Here is a 23,468-nt window from a genome sequence, read left to right on the forward strand (position 1 = left end):
CCCATGTAGAGGGCGTTACAGTAGTATAGTCTCAAGGTAACCGTCACATGGATCACTGTGGCCAAGTCGTTGCAGTCGAGGAAGGGAACCAACTGCCGAACCAGCCAAAGATGGTAAAAGGCTGACTTAGCAGTGGCTGCCACCTGGACCTCCATGGTTAAGGAGGAATCCAGGAGCACTCCCAGACTCCTAACCTCTGGCACTGGCACCAATGGTGCCCCATCGAAGGTCAGGAGTGGGAGCCCCAACCCCAAACCACCCCAACTCAGGCACAGGACCTCCATCTTCATCGGGTTTAGTTTCAGCCTGCTCAGTCTGAGCCAACCAGCCATGGCGTGCAATGCCCGGTCCAGATCTTCCGGACTAGAGTCTGACTGGCCACCCAACATCAGATAGAGCTGGGTGTCATCAGCATACTGGTGACACCCCAGCCCATACCTCCGGGCCTTCTGGGCGAGGGGCGCATATAGATATTAAACAACATCTGGGAAAGCACTGCCCCCTGAGGCACACCGCACTCCAGCAGGTGTCTCCTGGACTGCTGTTCCCCTAGCACCACCCTCTGTCCCTGATCTTGGAGAAAAGAAGCAAGCCACTGCAAGGCAAGCCCCTGTATTCGGTAATTTGGTGGGTCAGGAACTGATGGTCGACTGTGTTGAATGCAGCCGACAAGTCGAGCAACAACAGTACTGCCGACCCGCTCTGATCCAAATGTCTCTGGAGGTCATCAGTAAGGGCCACCAGTGCAGTCTCCATCCTATATCCCAGGCGGAAGCCGGACTGGAAGGGGTCTAGGATGGAAGCGTCATCCAGAAAGCCCCGTAACTGTATCGCCACCGCCCTCTCGATCAAGTTACCCAAATAGGGCAAATTGGAAACCGGCAACAGTCAGCAGCATCACATGCCAAGATAAAACAGTTTAAAACAAGATAAAACATTTATACAATTATATAAATATGCCAGTCCTCTACAAGCTCATCTAATGATCCGCCAGGGGGCATTGGATCCCGCAGGGACGTCTGATGCTGCACTGATTCGGCCGGGTCCGAAGTTGGTTTTTTCAAGAGAGGGCAGACAATCGCTTCCTTGAGTGCCCCTGGGAACCGCCCCTCAGAGAGGGACTTGTTGACAATCTCCCTTAGGGCACCTCGAAACCCCTCATGGCCCACTTTAATAAGCTAGGAAGGGCACGGATCAAGGCTGCATGTGGTTGGGCGTACAGTCAAGAGCAATCTGTCAACTTCCTCCAGGCTGAGAAGGCTGAAGCAATCCAAACCCGAAGTCGAGGACGTGCAAGGGGTCTCAAGTTCACTCACTGTTTAACTGTGGTGGGGAGGTCGCAGCAGAGTGCCAACTTTGTCTGCGAAATAGCTCGCAAATGCCTCACAGCCAATATCCAATTCCCTAGCGTTTGGCCTGCCCTGTGGCAGAGCTGTTAGAGGCCAAATTGTTCTAAATAATTGGGCTGGGTGTGAGCTCGCAGACGCAATCATAGCCACATAGAACTCTCTCTTTGCAGCTTAGACTGCCATTTCACAGGATCTCATAAACGTCCTATAAGATGTTCTTGTAGCTTTGTCTCGAGCATGGCGCCACTGTCTTTCTAGCTGTCTCAGCTCTCGCTTCATAAGCCGCAACTCCTGGGTAAACCAGGGAGCAAGCGTAGAGCGAGGGCGCAGAGGGCACCGGGGAACGGTCTCATTGATGGCTGCAGAGAGCCGGCTATGGCAGTCCTCTACAAGTTCATCTAATGATCCGCCAGGGGGCATTGGATCCCGCAGTGCCGTCTGAAGCTGCACTGGGTCCATCTGGCCCCGCGGGCAAGCAAAAATCTGCTCACCGCCTAAACAGGGTCAGGGTAGAACATTTAGACAGACCCTTAGGGCATGGTGGTCTGACCATGGTACTGACAAAGCAGGAATCCGGTCCACCGTCACCCCAGCCGTGAAGATCAGATCGAGCGTGTGCCCTGCCCGGTGTGTGTGGGTTGGTACAAATGACATCTATATGCGCCCCCTTGCCCAGATAGCCCGGAGTCATGGGCTGGGATGTCATCAGTACGCTGACGACACCCAGCTCTATCTGATGTTGGGTGGCCGGTCAAACTCCAGTCCTGAAGATCTGGACTGGGCATTACAGGCTGTGGCTGGTTGGCTCATGCTGAGTCGGCTGACACTGAATCTGGCAAAGACGGAGGTCCTGTGCGTGGGCCAGGGCAGTGTGCGGGTGGGGACCCCACTCCCGACCTTTGGTGGGGCCTGGGAGTGCTCCTGGACTTTTCCTTAACAATGGAGGCCCAGGTAGCAGCTGCTGCCAAGTCAGCCTTTATCATCTTCAGCTGATTAGGCAGTTGGTTCCTTTCCTCGACCGCAATGTCCTGGCCACAGTGATCCATGCGACAGTCACCTCAAGACTAGACTACTGTAACGCTCTCTACATGGGGCTGCCCACATTGAGCTGGATCTCAGCGGCTGTAGACATCTTAATATGCCATCTTAACATGCAAGTAATGAACTGTACAACTAATAGCACCTTATGGTTTTTATGTTTTTATCTGTATTGTATTGTTGTATATATTGTTTTATTGGTTTTACCGGTTTTACCGGCAATTAGTGCCATCGCCCTGAGCCCACTCACTGAGCCATAAATAAAATAAAATAAAACCTTCAACAGTTTCCATATAGTTAAATGCCAGCATTAGCCCAATTAAGCAGGAGAGATCTGCATGCAGAAGACGGCTTCTATGTGTAGAGTGCATGAGGATGCAATTGCAATGTTCATCCAGGGCCCACTGAATTCAGTGGATGCATCTCTTGGTGTGGATGGCGAGGTAGATATAAACTACATTGAAAGACTGCAGTGGCATCTGGGGGAACAGCGGAACAGTAATTGAAGCTCATGCATCCAACTAGTGGGGTTTCTGCACATCGTGTTTCCTTTTAGTTGTTGTGGATGACGGCATATTGTAACATATGAGACAAGATGACAGCCAGGTATGTTTGTATTAGATCATACTGATCTGGGTGACAGGTATGACTGTCATGTGACAGTGTCACCAGGTACTGATTGCACAGGGTTGCATCAGCTCAATTAACTATCACCATGAGTCGGCATAAGACTCTGATTGGTGCATGGTTTGTATATAAGGAATGCAGTCCAGGAGTCAGTGTTCACACCTGTGAATGTATTGCCTGCGAAGCACCTTGTCGGACGATTCTGTGATATTGGAGACCGCATGGTGATATGGACTGTATGTAAATATCTGTAAAATAAACCACTGTATATAGTTTCACTAAAGCAACCTGAAACTCTTATTATTCGGATGCTTCATGCACGTTGTCAGTGGACTGCTGCCAACAGCTAGAAATGGAGGCAAATGTACATGTGGCTGGCAACTCTTCTCTATAATATCTTAATCCACTGAGGGGATTTGGAACGTAACAGCTGAGGTGAGGGAGATGCATGGTGAAAGCAGAAGGTGGGGATTGACTGTTGCTGCAAACCACTCTCTTCCAACACTGCTTACCACAGTTAATGTGATAGACAGCTGCATACTCTAGTTAGCTGGCAGTGTGCAATGTTATCCTTATATGGCTACTTTGGCCATCCTGGTGCCAGAGAGGGCCCAGCTAACACCCAGAGAACAAAATGTGTAGGAACCCATTGGATAAATTAAATTCAGAATCCAAGTTGCATTAGCATCCCATATGAAATTAAACTCCTTTACCTATGGCAGTACACCACAGAATGTTGAATGACACCGTGTGGATACAATTTGGATAGTTTTGGAGTCTTTAACTGAAAAGGGATAACCAGCAGTTTGTTTTCAGCTATAGCCATATGCTTTTAAAAGAGCACTAATGGTTACTGTTTGTACCTAAACCAATAATTCAAGATTACCTTTTGCTCTCACACTTACTTTTAGCCTGCTTTGTCTCTGCAGCATCCCAAACATCAAAGCAATCAATATCTCTGCAATACTGAATTATGTATGGCTGATTGATCCTCCATCCACAGTAAACAGCCCTAACACAAATTATCTCTTATGTCAAAACAGTCAAAATGATATCGATCTGGCTGATATACCGTGCCTTCCCAGAGTTCTGATGGATTTCTCCAGGGGATGACCGCTTGTTTGAGGGTTGGCACATGACAGCGGCATGGAAGTAATAGTACATCCATTAGAATGAATTCGCAACACTTTTGAAAACAATACATTGTACAAAATAAATGGTGTTTGGAGGAAACTGGTTTGTGCCATGCAACTTCTTCACACAAATGGTAATTATGTGGATAGTGTTAGCAAAAACACACAAATGTGCCCCAGAATTATTTGGCTTCAGTTTTGCAGCAAACTCTGCTATATGTACACTTAAGGAAAGCAGCAAAACACCGAGAAACAAATTAACATTCAGAGAAACTGCCAAAGGACCCTCTACTAGGAAAACCTTTCTCCAGGTTGTTGGGACAATTACAGTTATGATTTTTTTTTTGTTTGAGAGCAAACAGCAAGAAAGGGCTGCATTAAGTAGTGCCAACCCACCCACCTCCACAAAACCCAAGCTAGAACACTGTTTAGGAGAGAGGCTTAATAATTCATAATGTTTTTTGGAATGTCTTCATTAGGGGAAATTATTCAGCATCAAAGAGACACAAATTACATCCCCTTTAGCATTTGATTTGTAGAAGACTGTATCTCCAAATGGGACTTGAAATCCAGTACTTGCTGGAAATGCCAGACAGTGAGTCTGAACTGAATGCAGCCATATTTGGGTTTGTGATATAGAGGGTCTTGTCTCTCTAGCAACTGGATTTGCAAAGGTTAAAAAGGGAGATCTTTAAGCCTAATTCTGGACTTAACATTATCTGGTCTTTTTCATTTTAAGAAAATTGTATTGATTTCAGAAATAAGAAAAGAAAAAAACAAACAACAAAGAATAACACAACAGAAAACAACAATGGAGCACATACTCTTGTCTCTACCCAAGTTTAACACGAAAAGATAGAATCATATCATAGTCTTATACACCTAGCTCTGTTTATATTCTTAGCATTAGACCATTTCTTTCAATAATGTATAAGCTTTCCAAGATAGTTCTCAATCCATATATACAGTCTCGACCAGTTTTTTTCAAAGATTTGTTCTTTTTTATCTTGTAGTTGTAAAGTTAATTTATCCATTTCTGCTGCTTCCAATAGTTTGTAAATTATTTCTTCTTTTGTTGGTATTTCTTCTTTCTTCCAGTACTTTGCATATAAAATCCTAGCCATAGTTACAATGTGTTCAATCTCATGAGCCTTTTGTAGTACCTCATGTATTTTTCCAATATTTTTAGCAACCTTACAAGACCACCACATATGGAAGAAAGACCCAGTGTTTAGTTTACATTTCCAGCATAAATTCGACATATTTGGATACCATTTAGCTAAATTTTCAGGGGTCATATCTGCCACCTATAAAACATTTTGTATATATTTTCTTTATATGGAATGGTTTTTGTAAATTTCATATTTACTTTCCATACCTTAGCCCACTGCTCTAGTTGAATATTATGACCTATATTTTGTGCCCACTTAATCATTGAATCCTTTACAACTTCATCTTGCATCTTCATATCTAATAGTAACGTATAAAATAACTCTAGAAATGTACCATCTGTACACATCAAAATTTTATCCAATTCTAAAGGTGTATCATAAAATCCAATAACTTTATCTTTTACATATCTAGAATCAAGTTGTGCCCTTTCCCACCAGTTGACTCAGCTGAGTTGTTTTTATACCATGCAAGCCCCTGAACTGAAAATATTTTGCATGGTTTCTGCGTATGCATATTCATTAAGTATACTAAATTAAGTTTACAATATCATGCCCAAATAAACGTGCAATCTGTTTTCTCAGATCAGATCTGACAGATAACAATTTCCCATTTCCCTGCACCTTTCTTCTTTCTTTCAGATTGTGAGCCTGTAGGCAGGGTCTGTCTCTAACAGTAAGCCCCATTGAAAGACCTGATTTTTCATAGGATTGCTCTCTAAATTCTTTAAAGTGCTTATCTTTTCCCTGCTGTATTAATTAACTAATCATCACAATCAGTTATAAGTTTTACTTATAATATTCTATTTGCTTGGTTTCCCATAAGGCAATACAACTTTCTTGCAGTTAAGATGATCTTCATAACTAGTTGCTGAAACAGAACACAGGGAGCAAAAAAGATGTCCGTCAAGGGGGGAGGGGGAAACTGTGCTCAACTACAACATGCCTAATTGGCATTTTACAAGGGACTGCCCTGTAGTTCTACAAAGGGAATCCAGATATTTTAAGAATGAAAGGCACTGTATGAAACACAAACCCATATTTTCATCATTGCCTTGGATGCCAACATTCGTCCACAGTGAGGTGCGGCTTTGCTGGTGTGGTTTGTTGTGGTTTTTTGGAGAGCACATTCCCTGCATCTAAATCTAGAGTTTCTGTTTGACTGTGCTTAATTCTAACTATAGCTCTGCAGACAAAATACAGCAGCTCCCTATACCATGGGGCCCAGACAGAAGAAAGGGTAACTAACAGCTGGAAATCCCTTTGATGACTGCAGCAGATGTTCAGTTTTCACAAGGCTGGCAGGAGATTTTGTATCCCTCTTTCCAATATCTCTCACGTCTGCTCTCCCTTCCCGCATAAGCATTCACAGACCATACAACTGGTCCAGTGAAACCTTGATGCATTTCATGCAGCTGATATTATGCATACTTATTCAGAAATAGAATCCACTGAGTGCAAAGGGACTAGCAGCCTTAGTGGTTAAAGATGAGGAAAGACAAGGGAAAGTGAAGGCTACTACTCAGTGGCATACCTAGTGCACTTGACACTCATAGCAGATTATTTTTTAACACCCTCTCCTCTATACGACAAAATTAATTTCAGTAATAATCATGAAATAAAACAAATAATAATGTCCAGAAAAGAAATGCAAAGTTAAGATTTTATTTATTGAACTTTGTATATGTAATCATGCCAGTAAAAAAATTAAAGTTTCACCAGATTGGATGTTAAGAAACACACCACCTAATATCAGTAGGAAGGTTCTAATGAATGGGAGCTCCAATTTCAAGGGAAGTAATGTTTTGCAATATCTGAAAGGTCTTAATAAAAAGTTATATCACAACTATTTGGAGGATTCCCCCCCATCAACACGCCCTATTGTGGAGTCAGGACTTATAAAAGAACCCCCAAACTAAAAGGAGATGGCAGGCAAAAGACAGGGTTTTTTTTACAAACTTTGGGCAAGAGGGGAGCTTTTTCTCTTCAGGTGAGGTGCATGAGGTGAAGATCTGGGGAGGCAAAAAGTGTGCATGCAGAAGCCCTGCTGGTCTCAGTCTGCTCACCTTTAGTCACTTTTTTGGTCTCGTGGTAGCACATCCACAGTCAGTTCTTCATATGATATGCACGTGTAACCTCAGCTTGTGAGTTCTGTGGGGCCGAACGTGGAATAAATTTTGCAATCATTCAGAGAGAATAAAACATTTTTTAAAAACTTTTCAATTAACATCATGTAACAGAAACATAGAACTTAGTAACATAACAGAACAGGGATCTTTTAAAATCCAAACCATTAATTTCTCCCTTCTTCACAGCCCGCCACCCCCAAAGTCCATCCTTTCCCTCTTGTTGGTGGGTCAGGAAGTCTCCAGCTGAACACTCTGTGCACCAACTTTTAAAGTGAAGGTCCCAGTTGAACTCCCCACTAGATGACCCAGCCCTGAAACAATAATTCTAAAATTTACAGTTTAGAACAAAAGTCTCCTTCCCTTACCAATGTCCACCCTTAAATCATAGTTACCTTAAATACGGTGTTAAGAGCCTATGATTAAGGCTCAAGCTCCCCAAGCAGAGCAGTCTTGCTTCCCTCCTCTGCTTTCCACACCGTTTGCACTCTTCAGCCTCTAGAGGCTCCACCCCTCCCTGGATCATTCCATTCCTAGCAAAGGGTTACACATGCTGGCCCCAAAGCAGCCCTCAGCATGCCGAAGGCAGAGCCAAGGGCTGCTGTGGCGCCAATATGCAATAGGCACCTGCCCTCAAGCTGCAGCTGGAGCAGAACCTGGAGGCAGGAGCAGCCCACCGCGCACACACCTTCCCTGCTGCCCCCATCAGGACTTGCCCAGCGGCAGCCTCTCTCCTTCCAGGAACCCCCCTCTCTCCTTCCAGGAACCCCCCATCTTTCTGCTGCCATTGCACCATGCCTGCCACCACCGGCTGAAGATACTTCCTCAAGCTGCACCTGGGGTGGACTGCTCCCACTGCCCTCCCCTTGGTACACCACTGCTACTACTGTCATAGGAAACAGAGAAAACTTAATGCAACTATGAACTTCCAACAAAGCAAAATAATCTTTTTTGGAGTACAGAATGATATTATGTCTCGAAGCTACAGCAATAGAACCTCCTAACCTTTACATTTACTCTCTTTCAGCTGGGTCCAGTCTCGTTTCATATCCTTGTAAGAGTGGGAAGAGGCAGCTCCTGAGCACATTCTTTTTATGCAGACTGGAAGGTCGGTAGTTCAGCAGTTCGAGACCCGAGTGGGCCACATGACAGAGTGAGCTCCCGTCTCTGGTCCCAGCTCCTGTCAACCTAGCAGTTTGAAAGCAAGAAATTGCAAGTAGATAAATAGGTACTGCTTCGGTGGGAAGGTAACAGCATTCTGTGTGCTTCGGCGTCTAGTCATGCTGGCCACATGACCACAGAAACGTCTTCGGACAGTGCTGGCTCTTCGGCTTGGAAACGGAGATGAGCACCGCATCCCTAGAGTCGGATTCGACTGGCTTTCAAGAAAGGGAAACCTTTACCTTTACCATGTTGAGTCTCTGGTATCTCCAGTAAAAAGATCCCAAGTGGCAAGTGCTGGGGCTTTACCGCTGGTCAGAGTAAATAACAATAAGACACAAGGAGGGGAAAACAAACTTGACCCAATACCTGGAATCAAGAACCACAAGGGTAAGAAAGAAGCCTGATAAAGGTCTAGTATTAAAAACCTGGTGTAAACTTACTATATCCAAAAATACATGCATTTATTAGAAAGACAGTTAAAAACATATAAGGACCCAAGCTTAACCAACTGTATCAGTATTGCTTTGGTCTTGGAGTGCTGTAGCCTTCCAGTGCCCACGTTCTAAGGCAGATAGCTCAAAAAGACTAGGGAGGAAGGACGTCTCCAATTAGAGAGGGGTGGTGTGTGCACAATAGCCCCTCTCCACCAGCTTGGACTCACTGTCCATCCAGGAGTGAAGCAACACAGAGCTCTGTCCTCTGTTGGAGGGGGAAGGGAACATGGGCTCCCAGGAGAGACTGGCAGGCAATAAAAAGAGGCCATGCACATAATGTGAGGAGCAGCTTTTAGAGTTGAAAATTTTGCATTTCCCGAAGATGTTCCTTCTGTACCTTCCGTGAAACAATCTGCTATCATCTCTGCTTGCCCTACTATTACCAGCGATGTTTATTAAAATCTATGTGATGCAAATATGAACAAGAATGAACAGCTAGTTGGTTTCCACTTAAAATTGTTAACTAATATATGTAATAAGTTTGACCATCTTCTCACTTTTCTTTTTCATGAAGACAGTTGCAGAGGGCAACTGTGATGGTCTGCAGCACAGCAGCTAGATTCTAGTCCAGTAGTACCTTATAGACCAAGACTTTTTGAGCATGCCTTGACCCGGATAGCCCAGGAAAGCCCGATCTCGTCAGATCTCGGAAGCTAAGCAGGGCCGACTCTGGCAAGTACTTGGAAGGGCGCCCTCCAAGGAATAACAGAGGTGGGACGCAGAAGTAGGCTAATCAAGCCACCTCTCTGAAAAACATCCAAGCCCCCGGTAGGGGTCGCCAGAAGTGAACCATGACTTCCAGGCAAGCACACAAACACACACACACACACACACACACACACACAGGGAGTATGAACTTTCGAAAGCCAAAGCTCCCTTAGTCAGAAATGAGAATCAAAGCTCTCTTCATCAGATATGAAGGCAGCGTTGACTCCTGAAAGCTCATACACCCAAAATCATGGTGGTCTCTAAGGTGCTAGTGAAATAGAATCCAGCTGGACTTCTATTTATCTGTTTCTGATGTGGTATCATTATCATATTCACATTCGGAAAGACTAGCAACTGATACCAAAAGTTTACTAAAGGTTGTAAGAAACAACACATGAGCAACACAATCCAGCAGAGGGAAACTATTCTGTGTGCCTATTGATTACTGGTTTAGGAAGCTGTGGATGTAAATCAGAAGGACAACAGAAGTGTTGATCTGTCCTCCATTGCTTTTGGTAGATTTGGAGGCATTTGCTCATCCTGGGGCAGCCAGTCAATATAAGTAATTCTCATAAACCTAACTAGAGCTGAATTGTGGCAGGTGTTTTACAAAATGCCATTTTTTTAGTAAACCTGCTATGTAAAAACACAGAAGGAAATAACCTGCCTAATTACATATGGAGAATAAGATTATTCTTTCTTTCCTTTTAAAAAAGTTTGGATTTCATATTTCTAAAGGTAGAGAAGGGAAGGAAAAATGGGATCTAGGGCTTGGTTTTTTATTTCAAACTCTAAGATGCCATTAAGGATCGCTACTGTTCAGTACAAAACACATTGTTGGCAAGATTCTTGAATCAGAAAACACTTTCAAAGATTATGGAGGAACTCAGCTTTGGCTGGATGACCTATTAGCTAATGGAAGAAGTAGCACAATGCCATGCTCAGTTTCTCTAGCAATAGTTAGCTTGTTGAACAATACTTTTAATCTTGGGTGATTACTCTCTTGGGGTCGAGCTGTGAACTGCATTGAACTCCAGTGAAGTTTAAGAAGGAAGAAATTGAAAGGCCCAAACAAAATGGAGTCCAATGAGAGTCAAGTTCAGTAACACCTTAGAGATCAACAAGGATTTTGGGAGGTATAAACTTTCAAGAGCCAGAGCTCCTTTTGTCAGATACCAAGATTTGATGCTTGAAAGCTTATACCCCCAAAATATTTTTGGCCGCTAAGGTGCTACTGAACTTGAAAATCTAGCTGTTCTACTGCAAACCAACACAGCTACCCTTTTCCCTGGGGAAGAAACCATGGCTCAGTGAGAAAGCAGATACTTCAAATACTGGACATCCCAGCTTCAAGGGATCTTAGGTTGCAGATGATGGGAAATATCTTTATCTCTTCAAGAGCCTGGAAAATTGCTGCCTGTCAAAGTAGACCGTACTGAACTAGATGGACCTATGGACTCAGGCAATATTCAGATTGCTACTGTTTGTATTCAGAATAAACTCCAGTTTCTTCATGTTGAGAATTAGTTGGGTATCCTTAAGATAATGTGCTGCCTCCCTCCTTCCCTTGAATGTGAGGCTTAGACTGAAGACTGTTTTGTACTGAACAATCTTTGATCTGACGGTCGTTTAGAACTCCGGTGAACATGAAACAAACAGTTCTAGCTTGCTGACAAGCCCAGGTTTTCACATCATAACAAACTGTGGTTAAATTGGAGCTTGTTGATGAAACCGAAATGAAGGTTTTGTATACATTTTATTCTTATCAGCCAATATTCTGCTGTGGCTAAAGTGGTAAACTGGAAGTAAAAAAAATGAGGCTCATGTTCCTGCTCAGATAGGTTGCTTAGTAGATGGCTCTGTGCTACACTTATTGTGAGGCTTAAATGTTGTTATAACCTCCTTGGGGGAAGGGAAGGATAGTAATGAAGCAAATAAATATGAACAAATAAATCTCATTCAGACAATATTTAATTTCTCACAAAATCAACAAGAACTCTGTAATTACACAAAGAAAAAAATCAGCACTATGCATTCCAGATGCAAACTTAGGTGTTCTGCCTGCAGAATCTGGAATTCAATGTTGAAAAACTGGGCCATTTCACTGAGCAGCAAGACAAGGTTGTGCTCAGAGATTTCAAAATGCTCCCATGACAGACAGCGAGCGAGAGCAAAGAGGTAAAAGTGAGAAAATGGAACGCCAAGTGAAATCAACAACTTGCTTCTTTTGCCTTTGTTTTACTGCTCTGCATCAGCCTCCAGTAAAAACTGACTGCTGGCAAGTACAAAATCAAGCATCTGACTTCAAATGCAAAAGAATTTGGAAGGCCCTGCCCCCATGACTCAGAGCTTTCCAACTGAAATAATGTTTCCCAGCTGGCCAGCAATTTTGGGAAAGCGGCATCATTTTACCCTCTGCTTTGGAAACATGTCAGGGACAAAAGCTAACATATAAATGGCAGAGTTATGATTTTAATAGAACTTCAAGCACTGTCAGAGAGGAAACTGGAACCCTCAAACTACTTTGAATAAGAAGAATCGAATCCAAAGGCCTGAAGCTGACTGTTGAGAGAAAATAAAGTCAGACAGATTTGTGCAAGGTCCCTGAGTCACTGGACTGATTCCCTTGGTGCATTTTTGTACATACAGGTCTGCACTTGTATACCAGGGAGTGTACATTTTCATGTACACATGTGTAGGAAGGAAATCAGTCTTATAACCCAAACAGCAGACCTATTCTTCCAGCTGTGCTGTGCAGTTTTCTACATCCAAGGCCCCCAGGCCCCAGTTGCTGCTGGGTCACAACGGGGGTCATCGTCTGGGTAGAATACAGGAACAGAGTCCTTGTAGTAATGTTGAAGACGGGAGAGAAGTTTTTTCACAATGTCAGGATATTGTTCCGACAAATCGTTTCTTTCCTCAGCATCATTAACAACATCAAAGAGCCAAAGTTTCTTTGTTGGTGGGTCAGAGGACAGTGTCTTTGACTCGTTGAATAACGGTGGTGCTGGAAACCAGTGACTACAGCCTGTAAACAGAGGCAGTGCAGATCAGAGGTTAGCTGGGGAAACATTAGCTCCATAATTTGTTTCCAGCCTGTTCATTGATCTGGCTTGTTGAATTTCACAGAACTGGAATTGAAGCTGCCACCAGGAATATGGTTTTTCTATAGAGACGAGGGATGTTTTGACTACTCTGGTTTGATTCGTAGTTGGGTATTTCTGTTATGTTTTCTTGGGAGGAAACTGTGGTAGCCTTTTCCTCTGATTGTAATGACAACACTCAATGATGAAATTGACCTTAAAACAAATGTCTGTTTAGTGTATGATGGATGTAAAAATGGCAGTCAGGACCCAAGACAGCTAATAACAAAAATAATCTATTAAAATAATTCAAACACATAAGCCATAGCCCCACCTATAACCTTCCAGCTGTCCCATAAGCACTCTTGAACAGCTCTGTATTACAGCCTTGCAGTGGCATGGCCTCACTCCTTCCAGGAGGCTGTTCCATAGCAGGCCCGGTCCGCAAGAGACAGAACTCTTTAGAGTGAGGGGACAGCTAGAAGACCCAAGCAGCATAATTTCCACACAAGTTTATAAATATGTGGGCCTCTGGTCATGAAGGGCTTTAGAAACAAATAGGCAGCCAGTGAAGAAACTTAAGACTAGTGTATGCCATACACTGTAAAAGTGTCATTCAAAGATAGTAAAAGCAAAACTTCTCTCCTTTTTAGGAGAGGGAAATAATAAAAAAAAGTGTCATTCAAAGATAAGCAGAGGGACCTTGGTAAGACACAAGGTGCAACATGGAGCACCTGCCAGAAGTAAATTTAGCTGCAGTTGTAGCAACTGGATCACTGAACAAGGGAACCTGTTGCTGGCCAGTACCTTCTCTTTTAACTACACCTTTATGCTGTTTTAAAAAGTTATAGAGGACAGGGTGCCACAGTGAAGCTGCATGGAACATTTATTTTTTTCTGGAACAGCCGCATATTTCACCAACTGTCCCTAGTATGTTGAAAGACATAACATGGGAGAAATAGATGATGTCATTATGTTCCTATTGTAAGACACAGTGGAAAGGAACTTAGATTGCCTTGTCCTAACAATTAGCTCTTTCTTTATGCTCTGTACCATCATTTACAAGTTGCTATCAAAGCCAATATACTTGATAGAATGGATTACAATATTCAAGTCCCATATCTGAAGATGGGAGGAAACCACTGTTCCCTCTAAGCTGAGTTAGTGTGAGCTAGCTCACTGTTTTTTAGCCTCCAGCTCACACATTTTTATCTTAGCTCAGGAGGGATGGCTCCAGAGCAAACTAATTTATGCAGCAGCCAAATTACTTGCTCACAACTGTATTGCCAGTAGCTCACAAAATAGAATTTTTGCTCACAGGACTTCATAGCTTAGAGGGAACATTGGAGGAAACCCACAGAAAATTACCTGGATTGCCTGTTAATAGTTTCCATTTTCCATATCGAATTGCAGCATGTATGGAAGTATTGAAAATTGAATCTTCCCATGAAAAATAATTACTTTGTGGTGCTGTACTTTTGCTGGTATCTGTACCTAAAGACACAACAGAAAATTAGAATTATAACTGCTGGAATACATTATTCAATACTAGAAAGCTATTGTGCATTTGCAAGAAATAATTTAAACTTCAATCACACAGGGTCAAGCAAAATATTTGCAAGGCTATGAGAGTGTCTGGAACCATCCTGACTGCATTTGGTACAAACATGCCTTTCTTTTTGTATGATAAAGTGCTAAAAAAATTGTTCTGAACATTTGCTGCAAAGCCCACTTGTGGTCAGTACTGACTGGCTAGCTCTTGTCATCAAACCTACCCTGCCAATTCGCAGAGCAGTTTTGCAATTATTTTAAGGATGTTTGTGCTTTGTGTTCAAATTTTTGTTGTTCAGTCGCACAGTCGAGTCCGACTCTTCGCGACCCCATGGACCAGATCATGCCAGGCCTTCCAGTCTTCCGCCGTCCTCTGAAGTTTGCTCAACTTCATGTTCGTTGCATCTATGACCCTGTCTAACCATCTCATCCTTTGCCGTCCCCGTCTTCTTTGACCTTCAATCTTTCCCAGCATCAGGGTCTTCTCCAGTGAGTGCTCCCTTCTCATTTGGTGGCCAAAGTATTTGAGCTTCAGTTTCATTATCTGGCCTTCCAGGGAACAGTCAGGGTTGATTTCTTTTAGGATTGACTGATTTGATCTTCTTGCAGTCCAAGGGACTCTCAAATATTAAATGTATAAATGTGTGTTCAAATACTAAATGTATAAATTAATGGAAGGTGGCGTATAAAAAAATAAAGGAGGACAACCTGCTTGAAGAATGAAGGAAGAGCAAGATGGACAGACGATGCAGTGTTTCAACTGACAGAATATTCTTCACCTAAACCACAGTCCCAAGGTAAAGAACTCCATGGTGACATCCATTTAACTATTTCACCAGCCTTCATTCATAGGATGCAATACTATGGAAGAGTGGAAGAGGAAGCTCTCTGAAACAGAGACTATCTAGCATGCACTGAATATGTTCATAGGATCCAAACCATTAAACAGAAAGAGTTTGTGGGAAATGATCTTCTCCACCTCCATTTTTCCTGGAAGACCCCTGAAAATCCTCTGAAAGTATCAAAGCACTCTCCTGAATAAAATTTGATGTAACATGGGGAACTGAGAGAAATCACCCTTCCTTCTTGCAATTAAAAAAAGTCTTCTGGTGTTTTAAAGACACACATACAAATTATTTATTTATCAGCTTTATAGCTCACCCTTCTCTGTACAACAGGGCTCAGAGCAGGTGACGTATTGATATAAACAATTTTCATAATTGAAAATTATTAAAACAACTCTTGCAGTACTACAGGCAACCATTAAATCAGTACATAAAAAGGGAAGCACAACATGGTGCCCCTTATCCAGGGGAGAATAAATATCATACAGAATGGTAAATAGAGAATATCCAACAGGGGAAGGGGAGAGGGGGGAAAGGAAGGGAGGGAGGCCAGCCTAGATGGAATCTGTCGTCCTCAATCATAGGCTCTATGGAACATCTCTGTCTTACAGGCCCTGCAGAACTGCATCAGATCCCGCAGGGCCTGGATGACACTCGGCAGAAAGTTCCACCAAGATGGGGCCAGGGCTGAAAATGCCCTGGCTCTGGCTGAGGACAGCCAGATACCTTTCGGGCCAGGGATCACCAGTAAGTTGTTATCCATTGAGTGTAATGCTCTTTGGGGGGGTGTACCAGGAAAGGCAGTCCCGCGGATAAGCTGGTTCCAGACCGTTTAGGACTTTAAAGGTTAATATCCTGAAAATGCCCTGGCTCTGGCTGAGGACAGCCAGATACCTTTCGGGCCATGGATCACCAGTAAGTTGTTATCCATTGAGTGTAATGCTCTTTGGGGGGGTGTACCAGGAAAGGCAGTCCCGCGGATAAGCTGGTTCCAGACCGTTTAGGGCTTTAAAGGTTAATACCAAAACCTTGAACCTCATCCAGTTCTCGACCTGGAGCCAGTGCAGTTGGTGGAGTACCGGTTGAATATGGGCTATAAATGGGGTTCCCGTAAAAGCATGCGCTACCGCATTCTGGACCAGTTGGAGTTTCCGGGTCAGTCTCAAGGGTAGCCCTGCGTAGAGTAAGTTACAATAGTCTACTCTGGAGGTGACCATTGCATGGATCACTGTGGCTAGGTTGGGGCGAGACAGGAAGGGAACCAATGCTTAACCTGGCAGAGACAGAAAAACGCCAATCTAGCCATATTTGTGATCTGGGCCTCCATCAAAAGGGAGGCATCCAAGATCACACCCAAACTCTTGAGAGTCAGTGCTGATGTTAAAGGCACACTGTCAAGAGCCAGGAGTTGGCATCCTAACCCTGCACACACACCCCAGTCCAGCCACAGAACCTCTGTTTAAAACAGATTTAATCTCAGCTGGCTCTGTTTCAACCAACCAACCACAGCCTCCAAACCCTTGGCCAAAATGTAGTGGCATCCAGTCAGCCACCCATCAACAGGTACAGCTGGGTGTTATCTGCACACTGATGGCAACCCAGCCCAAAACTCCTATCAGCTGGCCAAGGGGGCATATACAGATGTTAAATAACATTGGGGAGAGGATTGCCCCTTGAGGGACACCACACACCAAGGGATATCATGGTGAAACCCTCTCCCCAAGCACCACACACTCTGTCCCCAACCTTGGAGAAATGAGACAAGCCATTTCAAGGCTGTCCCACGGATCCCCACATTAGTGAGGTGGTGGGTCAACAGACTAAAATCGACCATGTCTAACACTGCTGTCAGATCGAGTAATAACATCAGCGCTGACCTGCCTCGATTCAGCTGTCTATAGAGATCGTCTGTGAGAGTGACCAGCGCTTCTCCATCCCATGGCCGGGGTGGAAGCCAGATTGGAATGGGTCCAGGGCTGACGTGTCCTCCAGGAAATCCTGGAGCTGTTCCTCTGCCGCTATCTCAACCACCTTACCCAGGAACGAAAGATTTGGTACTGGGTGGTAATTGGACAGATCAGTAGGATCCAGGGACAGTTTCTTCAAGAGTAGCCTTTCCACTGCCTCCATTAATCTTACTATAGCATAAGACTTTGTGAACTAGAATCTTCTCCATTAGAGGCTTAAATTCTATCTTCTTTTGGAAGACTACACATAACAGATAAAAGGAAATGAAATATAAGTAGTCTGTAAATATTTCTATGGAAAGCTCCCTATATAGAAAAGTACCTTCACCATTCACTGCAGCAGTAACTGTCAATAATGTCATTGCTAAGCTAATTTAACATCTGTAGTAAATGAGAAAACCTTGGCCTTAAGAAGGACTCACACAAGAAATAGAGAGCCAGTTTGGTGTAGTGGTTAAGTGCGCGGACTCTAATCTGGGAGAACCGGGTTTGATTCCCCACTCCTCCACTTGCACCTGGCTGGATGACCTTGGGCAAGCCGTAGTTCTGATAAGAGCTGTTCTTGAAAAAGAGCAGTTTCTGTCAAGAGCTCTCTCGGCCCCACCTACCTCACAGGGTGTCTGTTGTGGGGAGGGGAAGGGAAAGGAGTTTGTAAGCCACTCTGAGACTCCTTTGGGTAGTGAAGGGCAGGGTATAAATCCAATCACTTCTCTTCTTCTTCTGATAAATTCTAGCTTAACAGATTCAGGCTGGGGTCTATTTTGGAACATCTTTTGTTAAGTAATGGTGACTGGGCTCTTTTAGAGACCCTGAATGCTTTGCTGTGACCAGCCCTATGGAGTATTCTCTAACAGAGCAGTAGGATTTAATAAGCGTGTGTGTGTGTGTGTGTGTGTTGCCCATCTTTGCCTGTGTGCTGGCAGAAGAGAAAGCAGGTCTGATGATCAGCAATGTGTGAGGCCTGAGAAAAAGACTGAGCCTTTAATTTGGCGCTGCCAATAATGTAAATATTATAATGAACATGTGTTACCAGCCTTTCAGGCTGATGAGATGGATGCAACCTGGGCTAACTACAGCCCTAAGTAAATGCTAGGAAATGCACACACAAGCCACAGCTCCTACAGTTTCTAGTAACCCTCTCTTCTCCTAGGGAAGTCTCAAAACTTCCTCCTAAACTAACTATTTAGCATTTATGCAACACTTTAGATGGTTCAAAACACTTCCTTTATTAATCCCAGTAATCCTTCAATGTATACAGTCCTGTATAATGGACACAATTGTTCTATAGGGCAATTGGAGAGTTTAGGATAAGAATCTTTTGCCTAAGGGCCAGTACAGAACTTGCAGCATTTTATTAGGTTGGGAGTGAAGGAATTTATGAAGAGAAACTCCTTTTCAAGAAGCACTCATGATAAACATTTCAGTGAGATTTGATATGCTTTCTTACAACAATAACTTTCCCACACTGTTTAACAATTCATAAGTGTAATATAAGCCAGTTCATACTACTCCTACCTTCCAGAATAAATGATGCTGCTTTGTGTTGTTCCTTGCACTCTTTAAATTTCATTAAACTTTTAACTGGGATTTTAAAACTCTTCTCAAGACCTTTCAACATGGGGAACCGGAATGAAAGGCAGTGATTGCCAGACACAAGCTGAAGCAGAAAATCATGAGGTAATGCGCTGCACATGGTATTTATTATCTGGGCCGGAAAATTCAAATCTTTCATCATTTTGTGTACATTCCATATGACTTGTTTCAAATTGACTCAAAGTTTTGATTTTCAGTTTACAAAGCAAACATCACAGACGATATGCTGCAATTGTAATTTATATTTAAAAGATTTCAGGACAGCCAGTATCTATTTTCTCTAGAGGTACTGGCAGACAAAAATGAAAAACCAGATTCTCAAGGTATTATCTAGAAACAACTGAACTTAAAATATAAAGCTTCTGCCCTGATCCCCTGGTCCTATGCCTAACTGAAATACTGCCTGAGAACATGTAACCATGCCTCTCTTCTTCTTTCCTCTTCCTCTTACCCCCTTCCCCACTCTGTCGTCTCACTACGGCTGATTTCGCACTAAAGCTTCCTCGATGTTGCGCCGCCGTTTGCCCCGATACTATTGGTCAATTTCACACTCGAAGCTGCGGGGCTGCATTGTGACTCGCCCGATTTCCCCTGCAGTTTCGTGATCCTGTTTTTTGAGGATCACAAAACTGTGGAGGAAATCGAGCGAAGCCGCGGGTCAAATGCAGCCCTGCGGCTTCGGGTATGAAATTGACCCTAGTAAAGGGGCAAACGGTGGCGCAACATCGAGGCAGCTCTAGTGCAAAATCAGCCCAAGTCTTGGGAATACAAACTCCTTAAAAGTATCTTGAGATAATGCCCACGGGGCACTGACGGCACTGCATAAGTAAGTAGTAAAATTAATGCACTGCTAATTGTATATTCTAATGTACAATAATTAAAAGACTAAACTGCAAATGGAAGAATGGCTTCTGATAGAGATTTTAGCCGGCATAAGCCAAGAGAAAGGGTTATAAATGTTTCAATTAATTAATATTTGAATAGTGAATACAGCTTTGTGGATGAGGACAGGTTACATTTTTATTGATGGTCCATTATTAATTTCCTTCAATACATGTGTGATAAGGAGCATCACTGGCAGAACTGTAAAAAGAGCTGAGATATAAATAGACAATATAGGAGAGACCAGGAAAACTAACCAAACACATTCATTCTTTAGCCTATGATTAAAATGATGAGAGAGAAGAATGCTGCAAAGGGTTTTTCCTCCCCTGTATGGCAAGGGTTCAGAGAGTACATAGGTTTTTCTGCAGCCCGGTATTTAGTGAAAGCCTAGCCACAAAAGTCAAGGCACACTGTATTCTACTGTATTTGTGATCTTCTATGCCACTGTAAGTGGGTCCCAGGGAGAAATTTTGGAAGAGACTGAAACCATGCAAACATACTACTTAATCTGGAAAGACAGCCATGCCCACTCACTAATTCCACAATGCTTGTCACATGAGCTTACTTTCAGTAGGCAACTTCCACCTACTGACAGTGAACAATTTTTTTTAAAAAAGTTAAGTGATGATTACAGGACTATGACTTTTGCTGTGTCACAACCAAACCAAACAGGATTACTCCTCCGCAACAGCTGCTCTTCTTATGCAGTACCCTTCAGTCAGTGTGTAGTGGTTAAGCCACTGTGTAGTGGTGTAGTCATTAAGAGCGCTGAACTAGTATCTGGAAGACCCAGGTTCAAATCCTCACTCATGCCACGGAAGCTCACTGGCTTGGGCCAGTCACACTCTCTCAGCCTAACCCTCACAGGGATGTTGTTAGGATAAAATGAAGGCAAAGAGAATGATGTAAGCTGCTTTGGGTCCTTATTGGGGGAGAAAGTCATTCCCAAAGGGCTGGCCCCATGTAAGCCATAACACCTGAACAAGTGATTCCCCCCCCATCATAGAATCATTTTAGTAAATCATCCTGATCTCCTACAGTGATGAAAATATATGGGATAATGCCTGAACACAGTTTCAAGTGACCAACACCATTTTCTTTGTGATGGCTTCCGTATTATCCCACATTTAGCCAACGTCATCCTGATGAGCCCTCCCTTCCATTAAGAGCTCTCAGCTTGCTACAGAGATGATGAAAAAGCAACCAAGCACCGATAGTCACAGAACAAACTGGAAAGAGAACTGAGACGAGCTGCGACGCAGGATTTCCTAAGAAACTTGCAAGAAAATGCAAAGGTTTAAGGAAATAAAACTGAGGTTTTCCACTGCCCAAGATGTATCAGTGCCAGGAGCCCAAAATTTCTTACGCAGTCTTCTGCAAATAGCAAACAAAGGATGTAACTGTTTGCATGTTTATAGTTAGTCAAGATGAAAGAAGAGATGCTTCAAACCAGGAAGAACTTTTCAGTGGATATGCATATATCGCACTCTCTGACAGACTTGCATTTTTAAAAAAAAGAAATTGTTTAAAAGCACAAAGTATACATTTTGTTCTTTGTGTATGGAAATATGACCAACTGCAGAAGGTCCGAAGAGTAAAAAAAATACATTGTTCCATCAACTAATTAGAAACATTCAAATATGGTACACATTTAAGCCCCAAATAATGTAAACAAAGAGCTTTGCACGTACAAATAGTACAAAAGAGGCACAGCTAGTTTGGACTGGTTTTCTTTTGAAAGGCTCCTCATTAACATATAAAAAGACAAACATTTTATAGAGGAGTCCACCCTGCCCCCAACATTGTAAACTCGATGCAAGGAAAGTAGTCTATTAAAAACATTAGAGTTTTCCTTTATGTGGTCTACCATACCAAATGCCTATTCTACACCTAGTGTGCCAGCTCTATTAGCCACAGACTGTACCCAATAACTCAAAGGCAAAACATCTTTGACCAAGGACATCATGATGGCCATCTCTGGTTTACACAGTTTTCAAGCATGTTCTCTAAATATTTATTATACGTCTCAGATTTGTAGTTATGTCACCCTAACCTTGGTATTTTGAGCTGTACACTTTGTACAGATAAGGAAGGCACATTACAACTAGAATTTTGTAGGAAGTGTCCTATGTAGTGGTTTTGAGGTGACACAAAGTCTAAACAGCTCAGCTCTTTTCACACTTGACAACCTTGGGTGAAATTTTTAGATATTCTAAAATGAGAATTTATTTCATATATTTATATCTCAACTTTCCACAATATCTAAGGAGGCTAAAGAACTATTACTTTATATGCATCCTACAAATAAGTGGTCCTCATTCTTCAACATCGTTTGTGGCCACTCTTGTGTTTCATTTCCCTATTTAGTTTCTTGGCACACTTATTCTATTTCTTTTGAAATATCCAAATAGACTACAACGGATTATTTCAAGATGGATAGCAATGTTAGTCTGTCTGTAGCAGTAGAAATGAGTAAGATTCCAGTAGCACCTTAAAGACTAACTAAATTTGTGACAGGGTATGAGCTTTCATGAGTCACTGGCTCACTACTTCACAAGTATCTGAAGAAGAGGGCAGTGACTCTTGAAAATACCTTGCCACAAATTTTGTTAGTCTTTTAGGTGCTAATGGAATCTAACAGATTATTTGAAAGAGAAAATTTTAAAATGCAATTTAAGAAATGGGGTTGGATCCAAGCAGATTTTCCACTGGCGAAAAAGAGAGTAAGGGGTCCGCCTTTGTCCCCCAAAAGGCTCTGCTGGAGTCCACGGTACCAGCTTGGACAAAAGCCATGTGGGGCAGGGGCTGTGATAAAGAGGTGAATTAGGTTAGATTGAGTAAAAATGCTCGTTGGATCCAAACCAGGATATAATTGCAAAATCACTCCAATGTATCCTCTCAAATACTGGTGACCCAAGGGGTAATCTATTTTTTTTTAAAATGCTTTAAAACTCATAGTCCCATGACCATTTACTCTCATATGTGTGTGCTGTCACAGATATATCCTCAACAGAAACAGAGTTCTGCTGAAGCATTTAAAAACTAAAAGGAAAGTTTTTTTTAAAAAAAACCTGCTTGTAAAATAATTGCTTCCAGAATGTTTCCACTCATTAGTTCAAGATTTGAGAAGTGCTCTGCCAACAATGGTTTTCCTGTTCCAGTTACATCTGTACAAAAGGACGGAATATTCATTCCTTATTCCTTCATTCACGTCTGTCTGATACATTTCTTTAAAGGAGGATTTTTATTAGGCTATTCAAATAGTGATGCATCTGACATGGTACTGTCCTGCTATGATACTACAGCACTATAGTCGGCAACTGGGGAAATCAGTTCCCATGTCAAAATTTGCCCATGGGCATAAAGCAACCTATCAGATGGAAAGGGTCTAGATTCTTTCTGGGATGTTAGTTTTCCAAGCACAGACTGGCAGACCTTTTGCCAAGTGGTTACTGTGTATTCTGAGGTGGTATAGTCCTACAGAAGAACTGCAGCATAATTATCAGGTGCACATTTGAATTCATGCCTGTTGGGTTCTGTAATTCCCAGCAAAGCTGGCATTTAATATTTCGGAGTGGGACTAACACCACCCTTTGAAGTAGAGTTCCTGCATTGCAGGAAATTCCCATACTGCTATCTAGGGCTGCCAAGTGGACTTACCCCTCGCGGCGGGGGAGGCTCGCCACGGTCCGGGAGTTGTTGTCGGAAGTGACGTGCGACGTTGCTGACGTTGGGG

The 23,468-nt window shown here is 42.9% G+C and overlaps 1 protein-coding gene across 1 annotated transcript in view; it reads right to left on the minus strand.

Annotated features, from left to right (window-relative positions):
* Nucleotides 1–11,775: 11,775 nt before the first annotated feature.
* The window catches only part of ARSB (arylsulfatase B), a 94,001-nt gene continuing 82,308 nt past the window's right edge, over nt 11,776–23,468 (minus strand). The window contains exons 7-8 of the mRNA XM_015419513.1: nt 14,260–14,385; nt 11,776–12,836 (exon numbers count right to left, since the gene is read on the minus strand). Of these exons, the coding sequence (XP_015274999.1) occupies nt 12,571–12,836; nt 14,260–14,385 (392 nt within the window). The 3' untranslated portion in view covers nt 11,776–12,570. The remainder of the gene's footprint in view (nt 12,837–14,259; nt 14,386–23,468) is intronic.

This window comes from Gekko japonicus, unplaced genomic scaffold (genome assembly GCF_001447785.1).
Source record: "Gekko japonicus isolate JY-2015 unplaced genomic scaffold, Gekko_japonicus_V1.1 scaffold206, whole genome shotgun sequence".
Lineage (NCBI taxonomy): Eukaryota > Metazoa > Chordata > Lepidosauria > Squamata > Gekkonidae > Gekko > Gekko japonicus.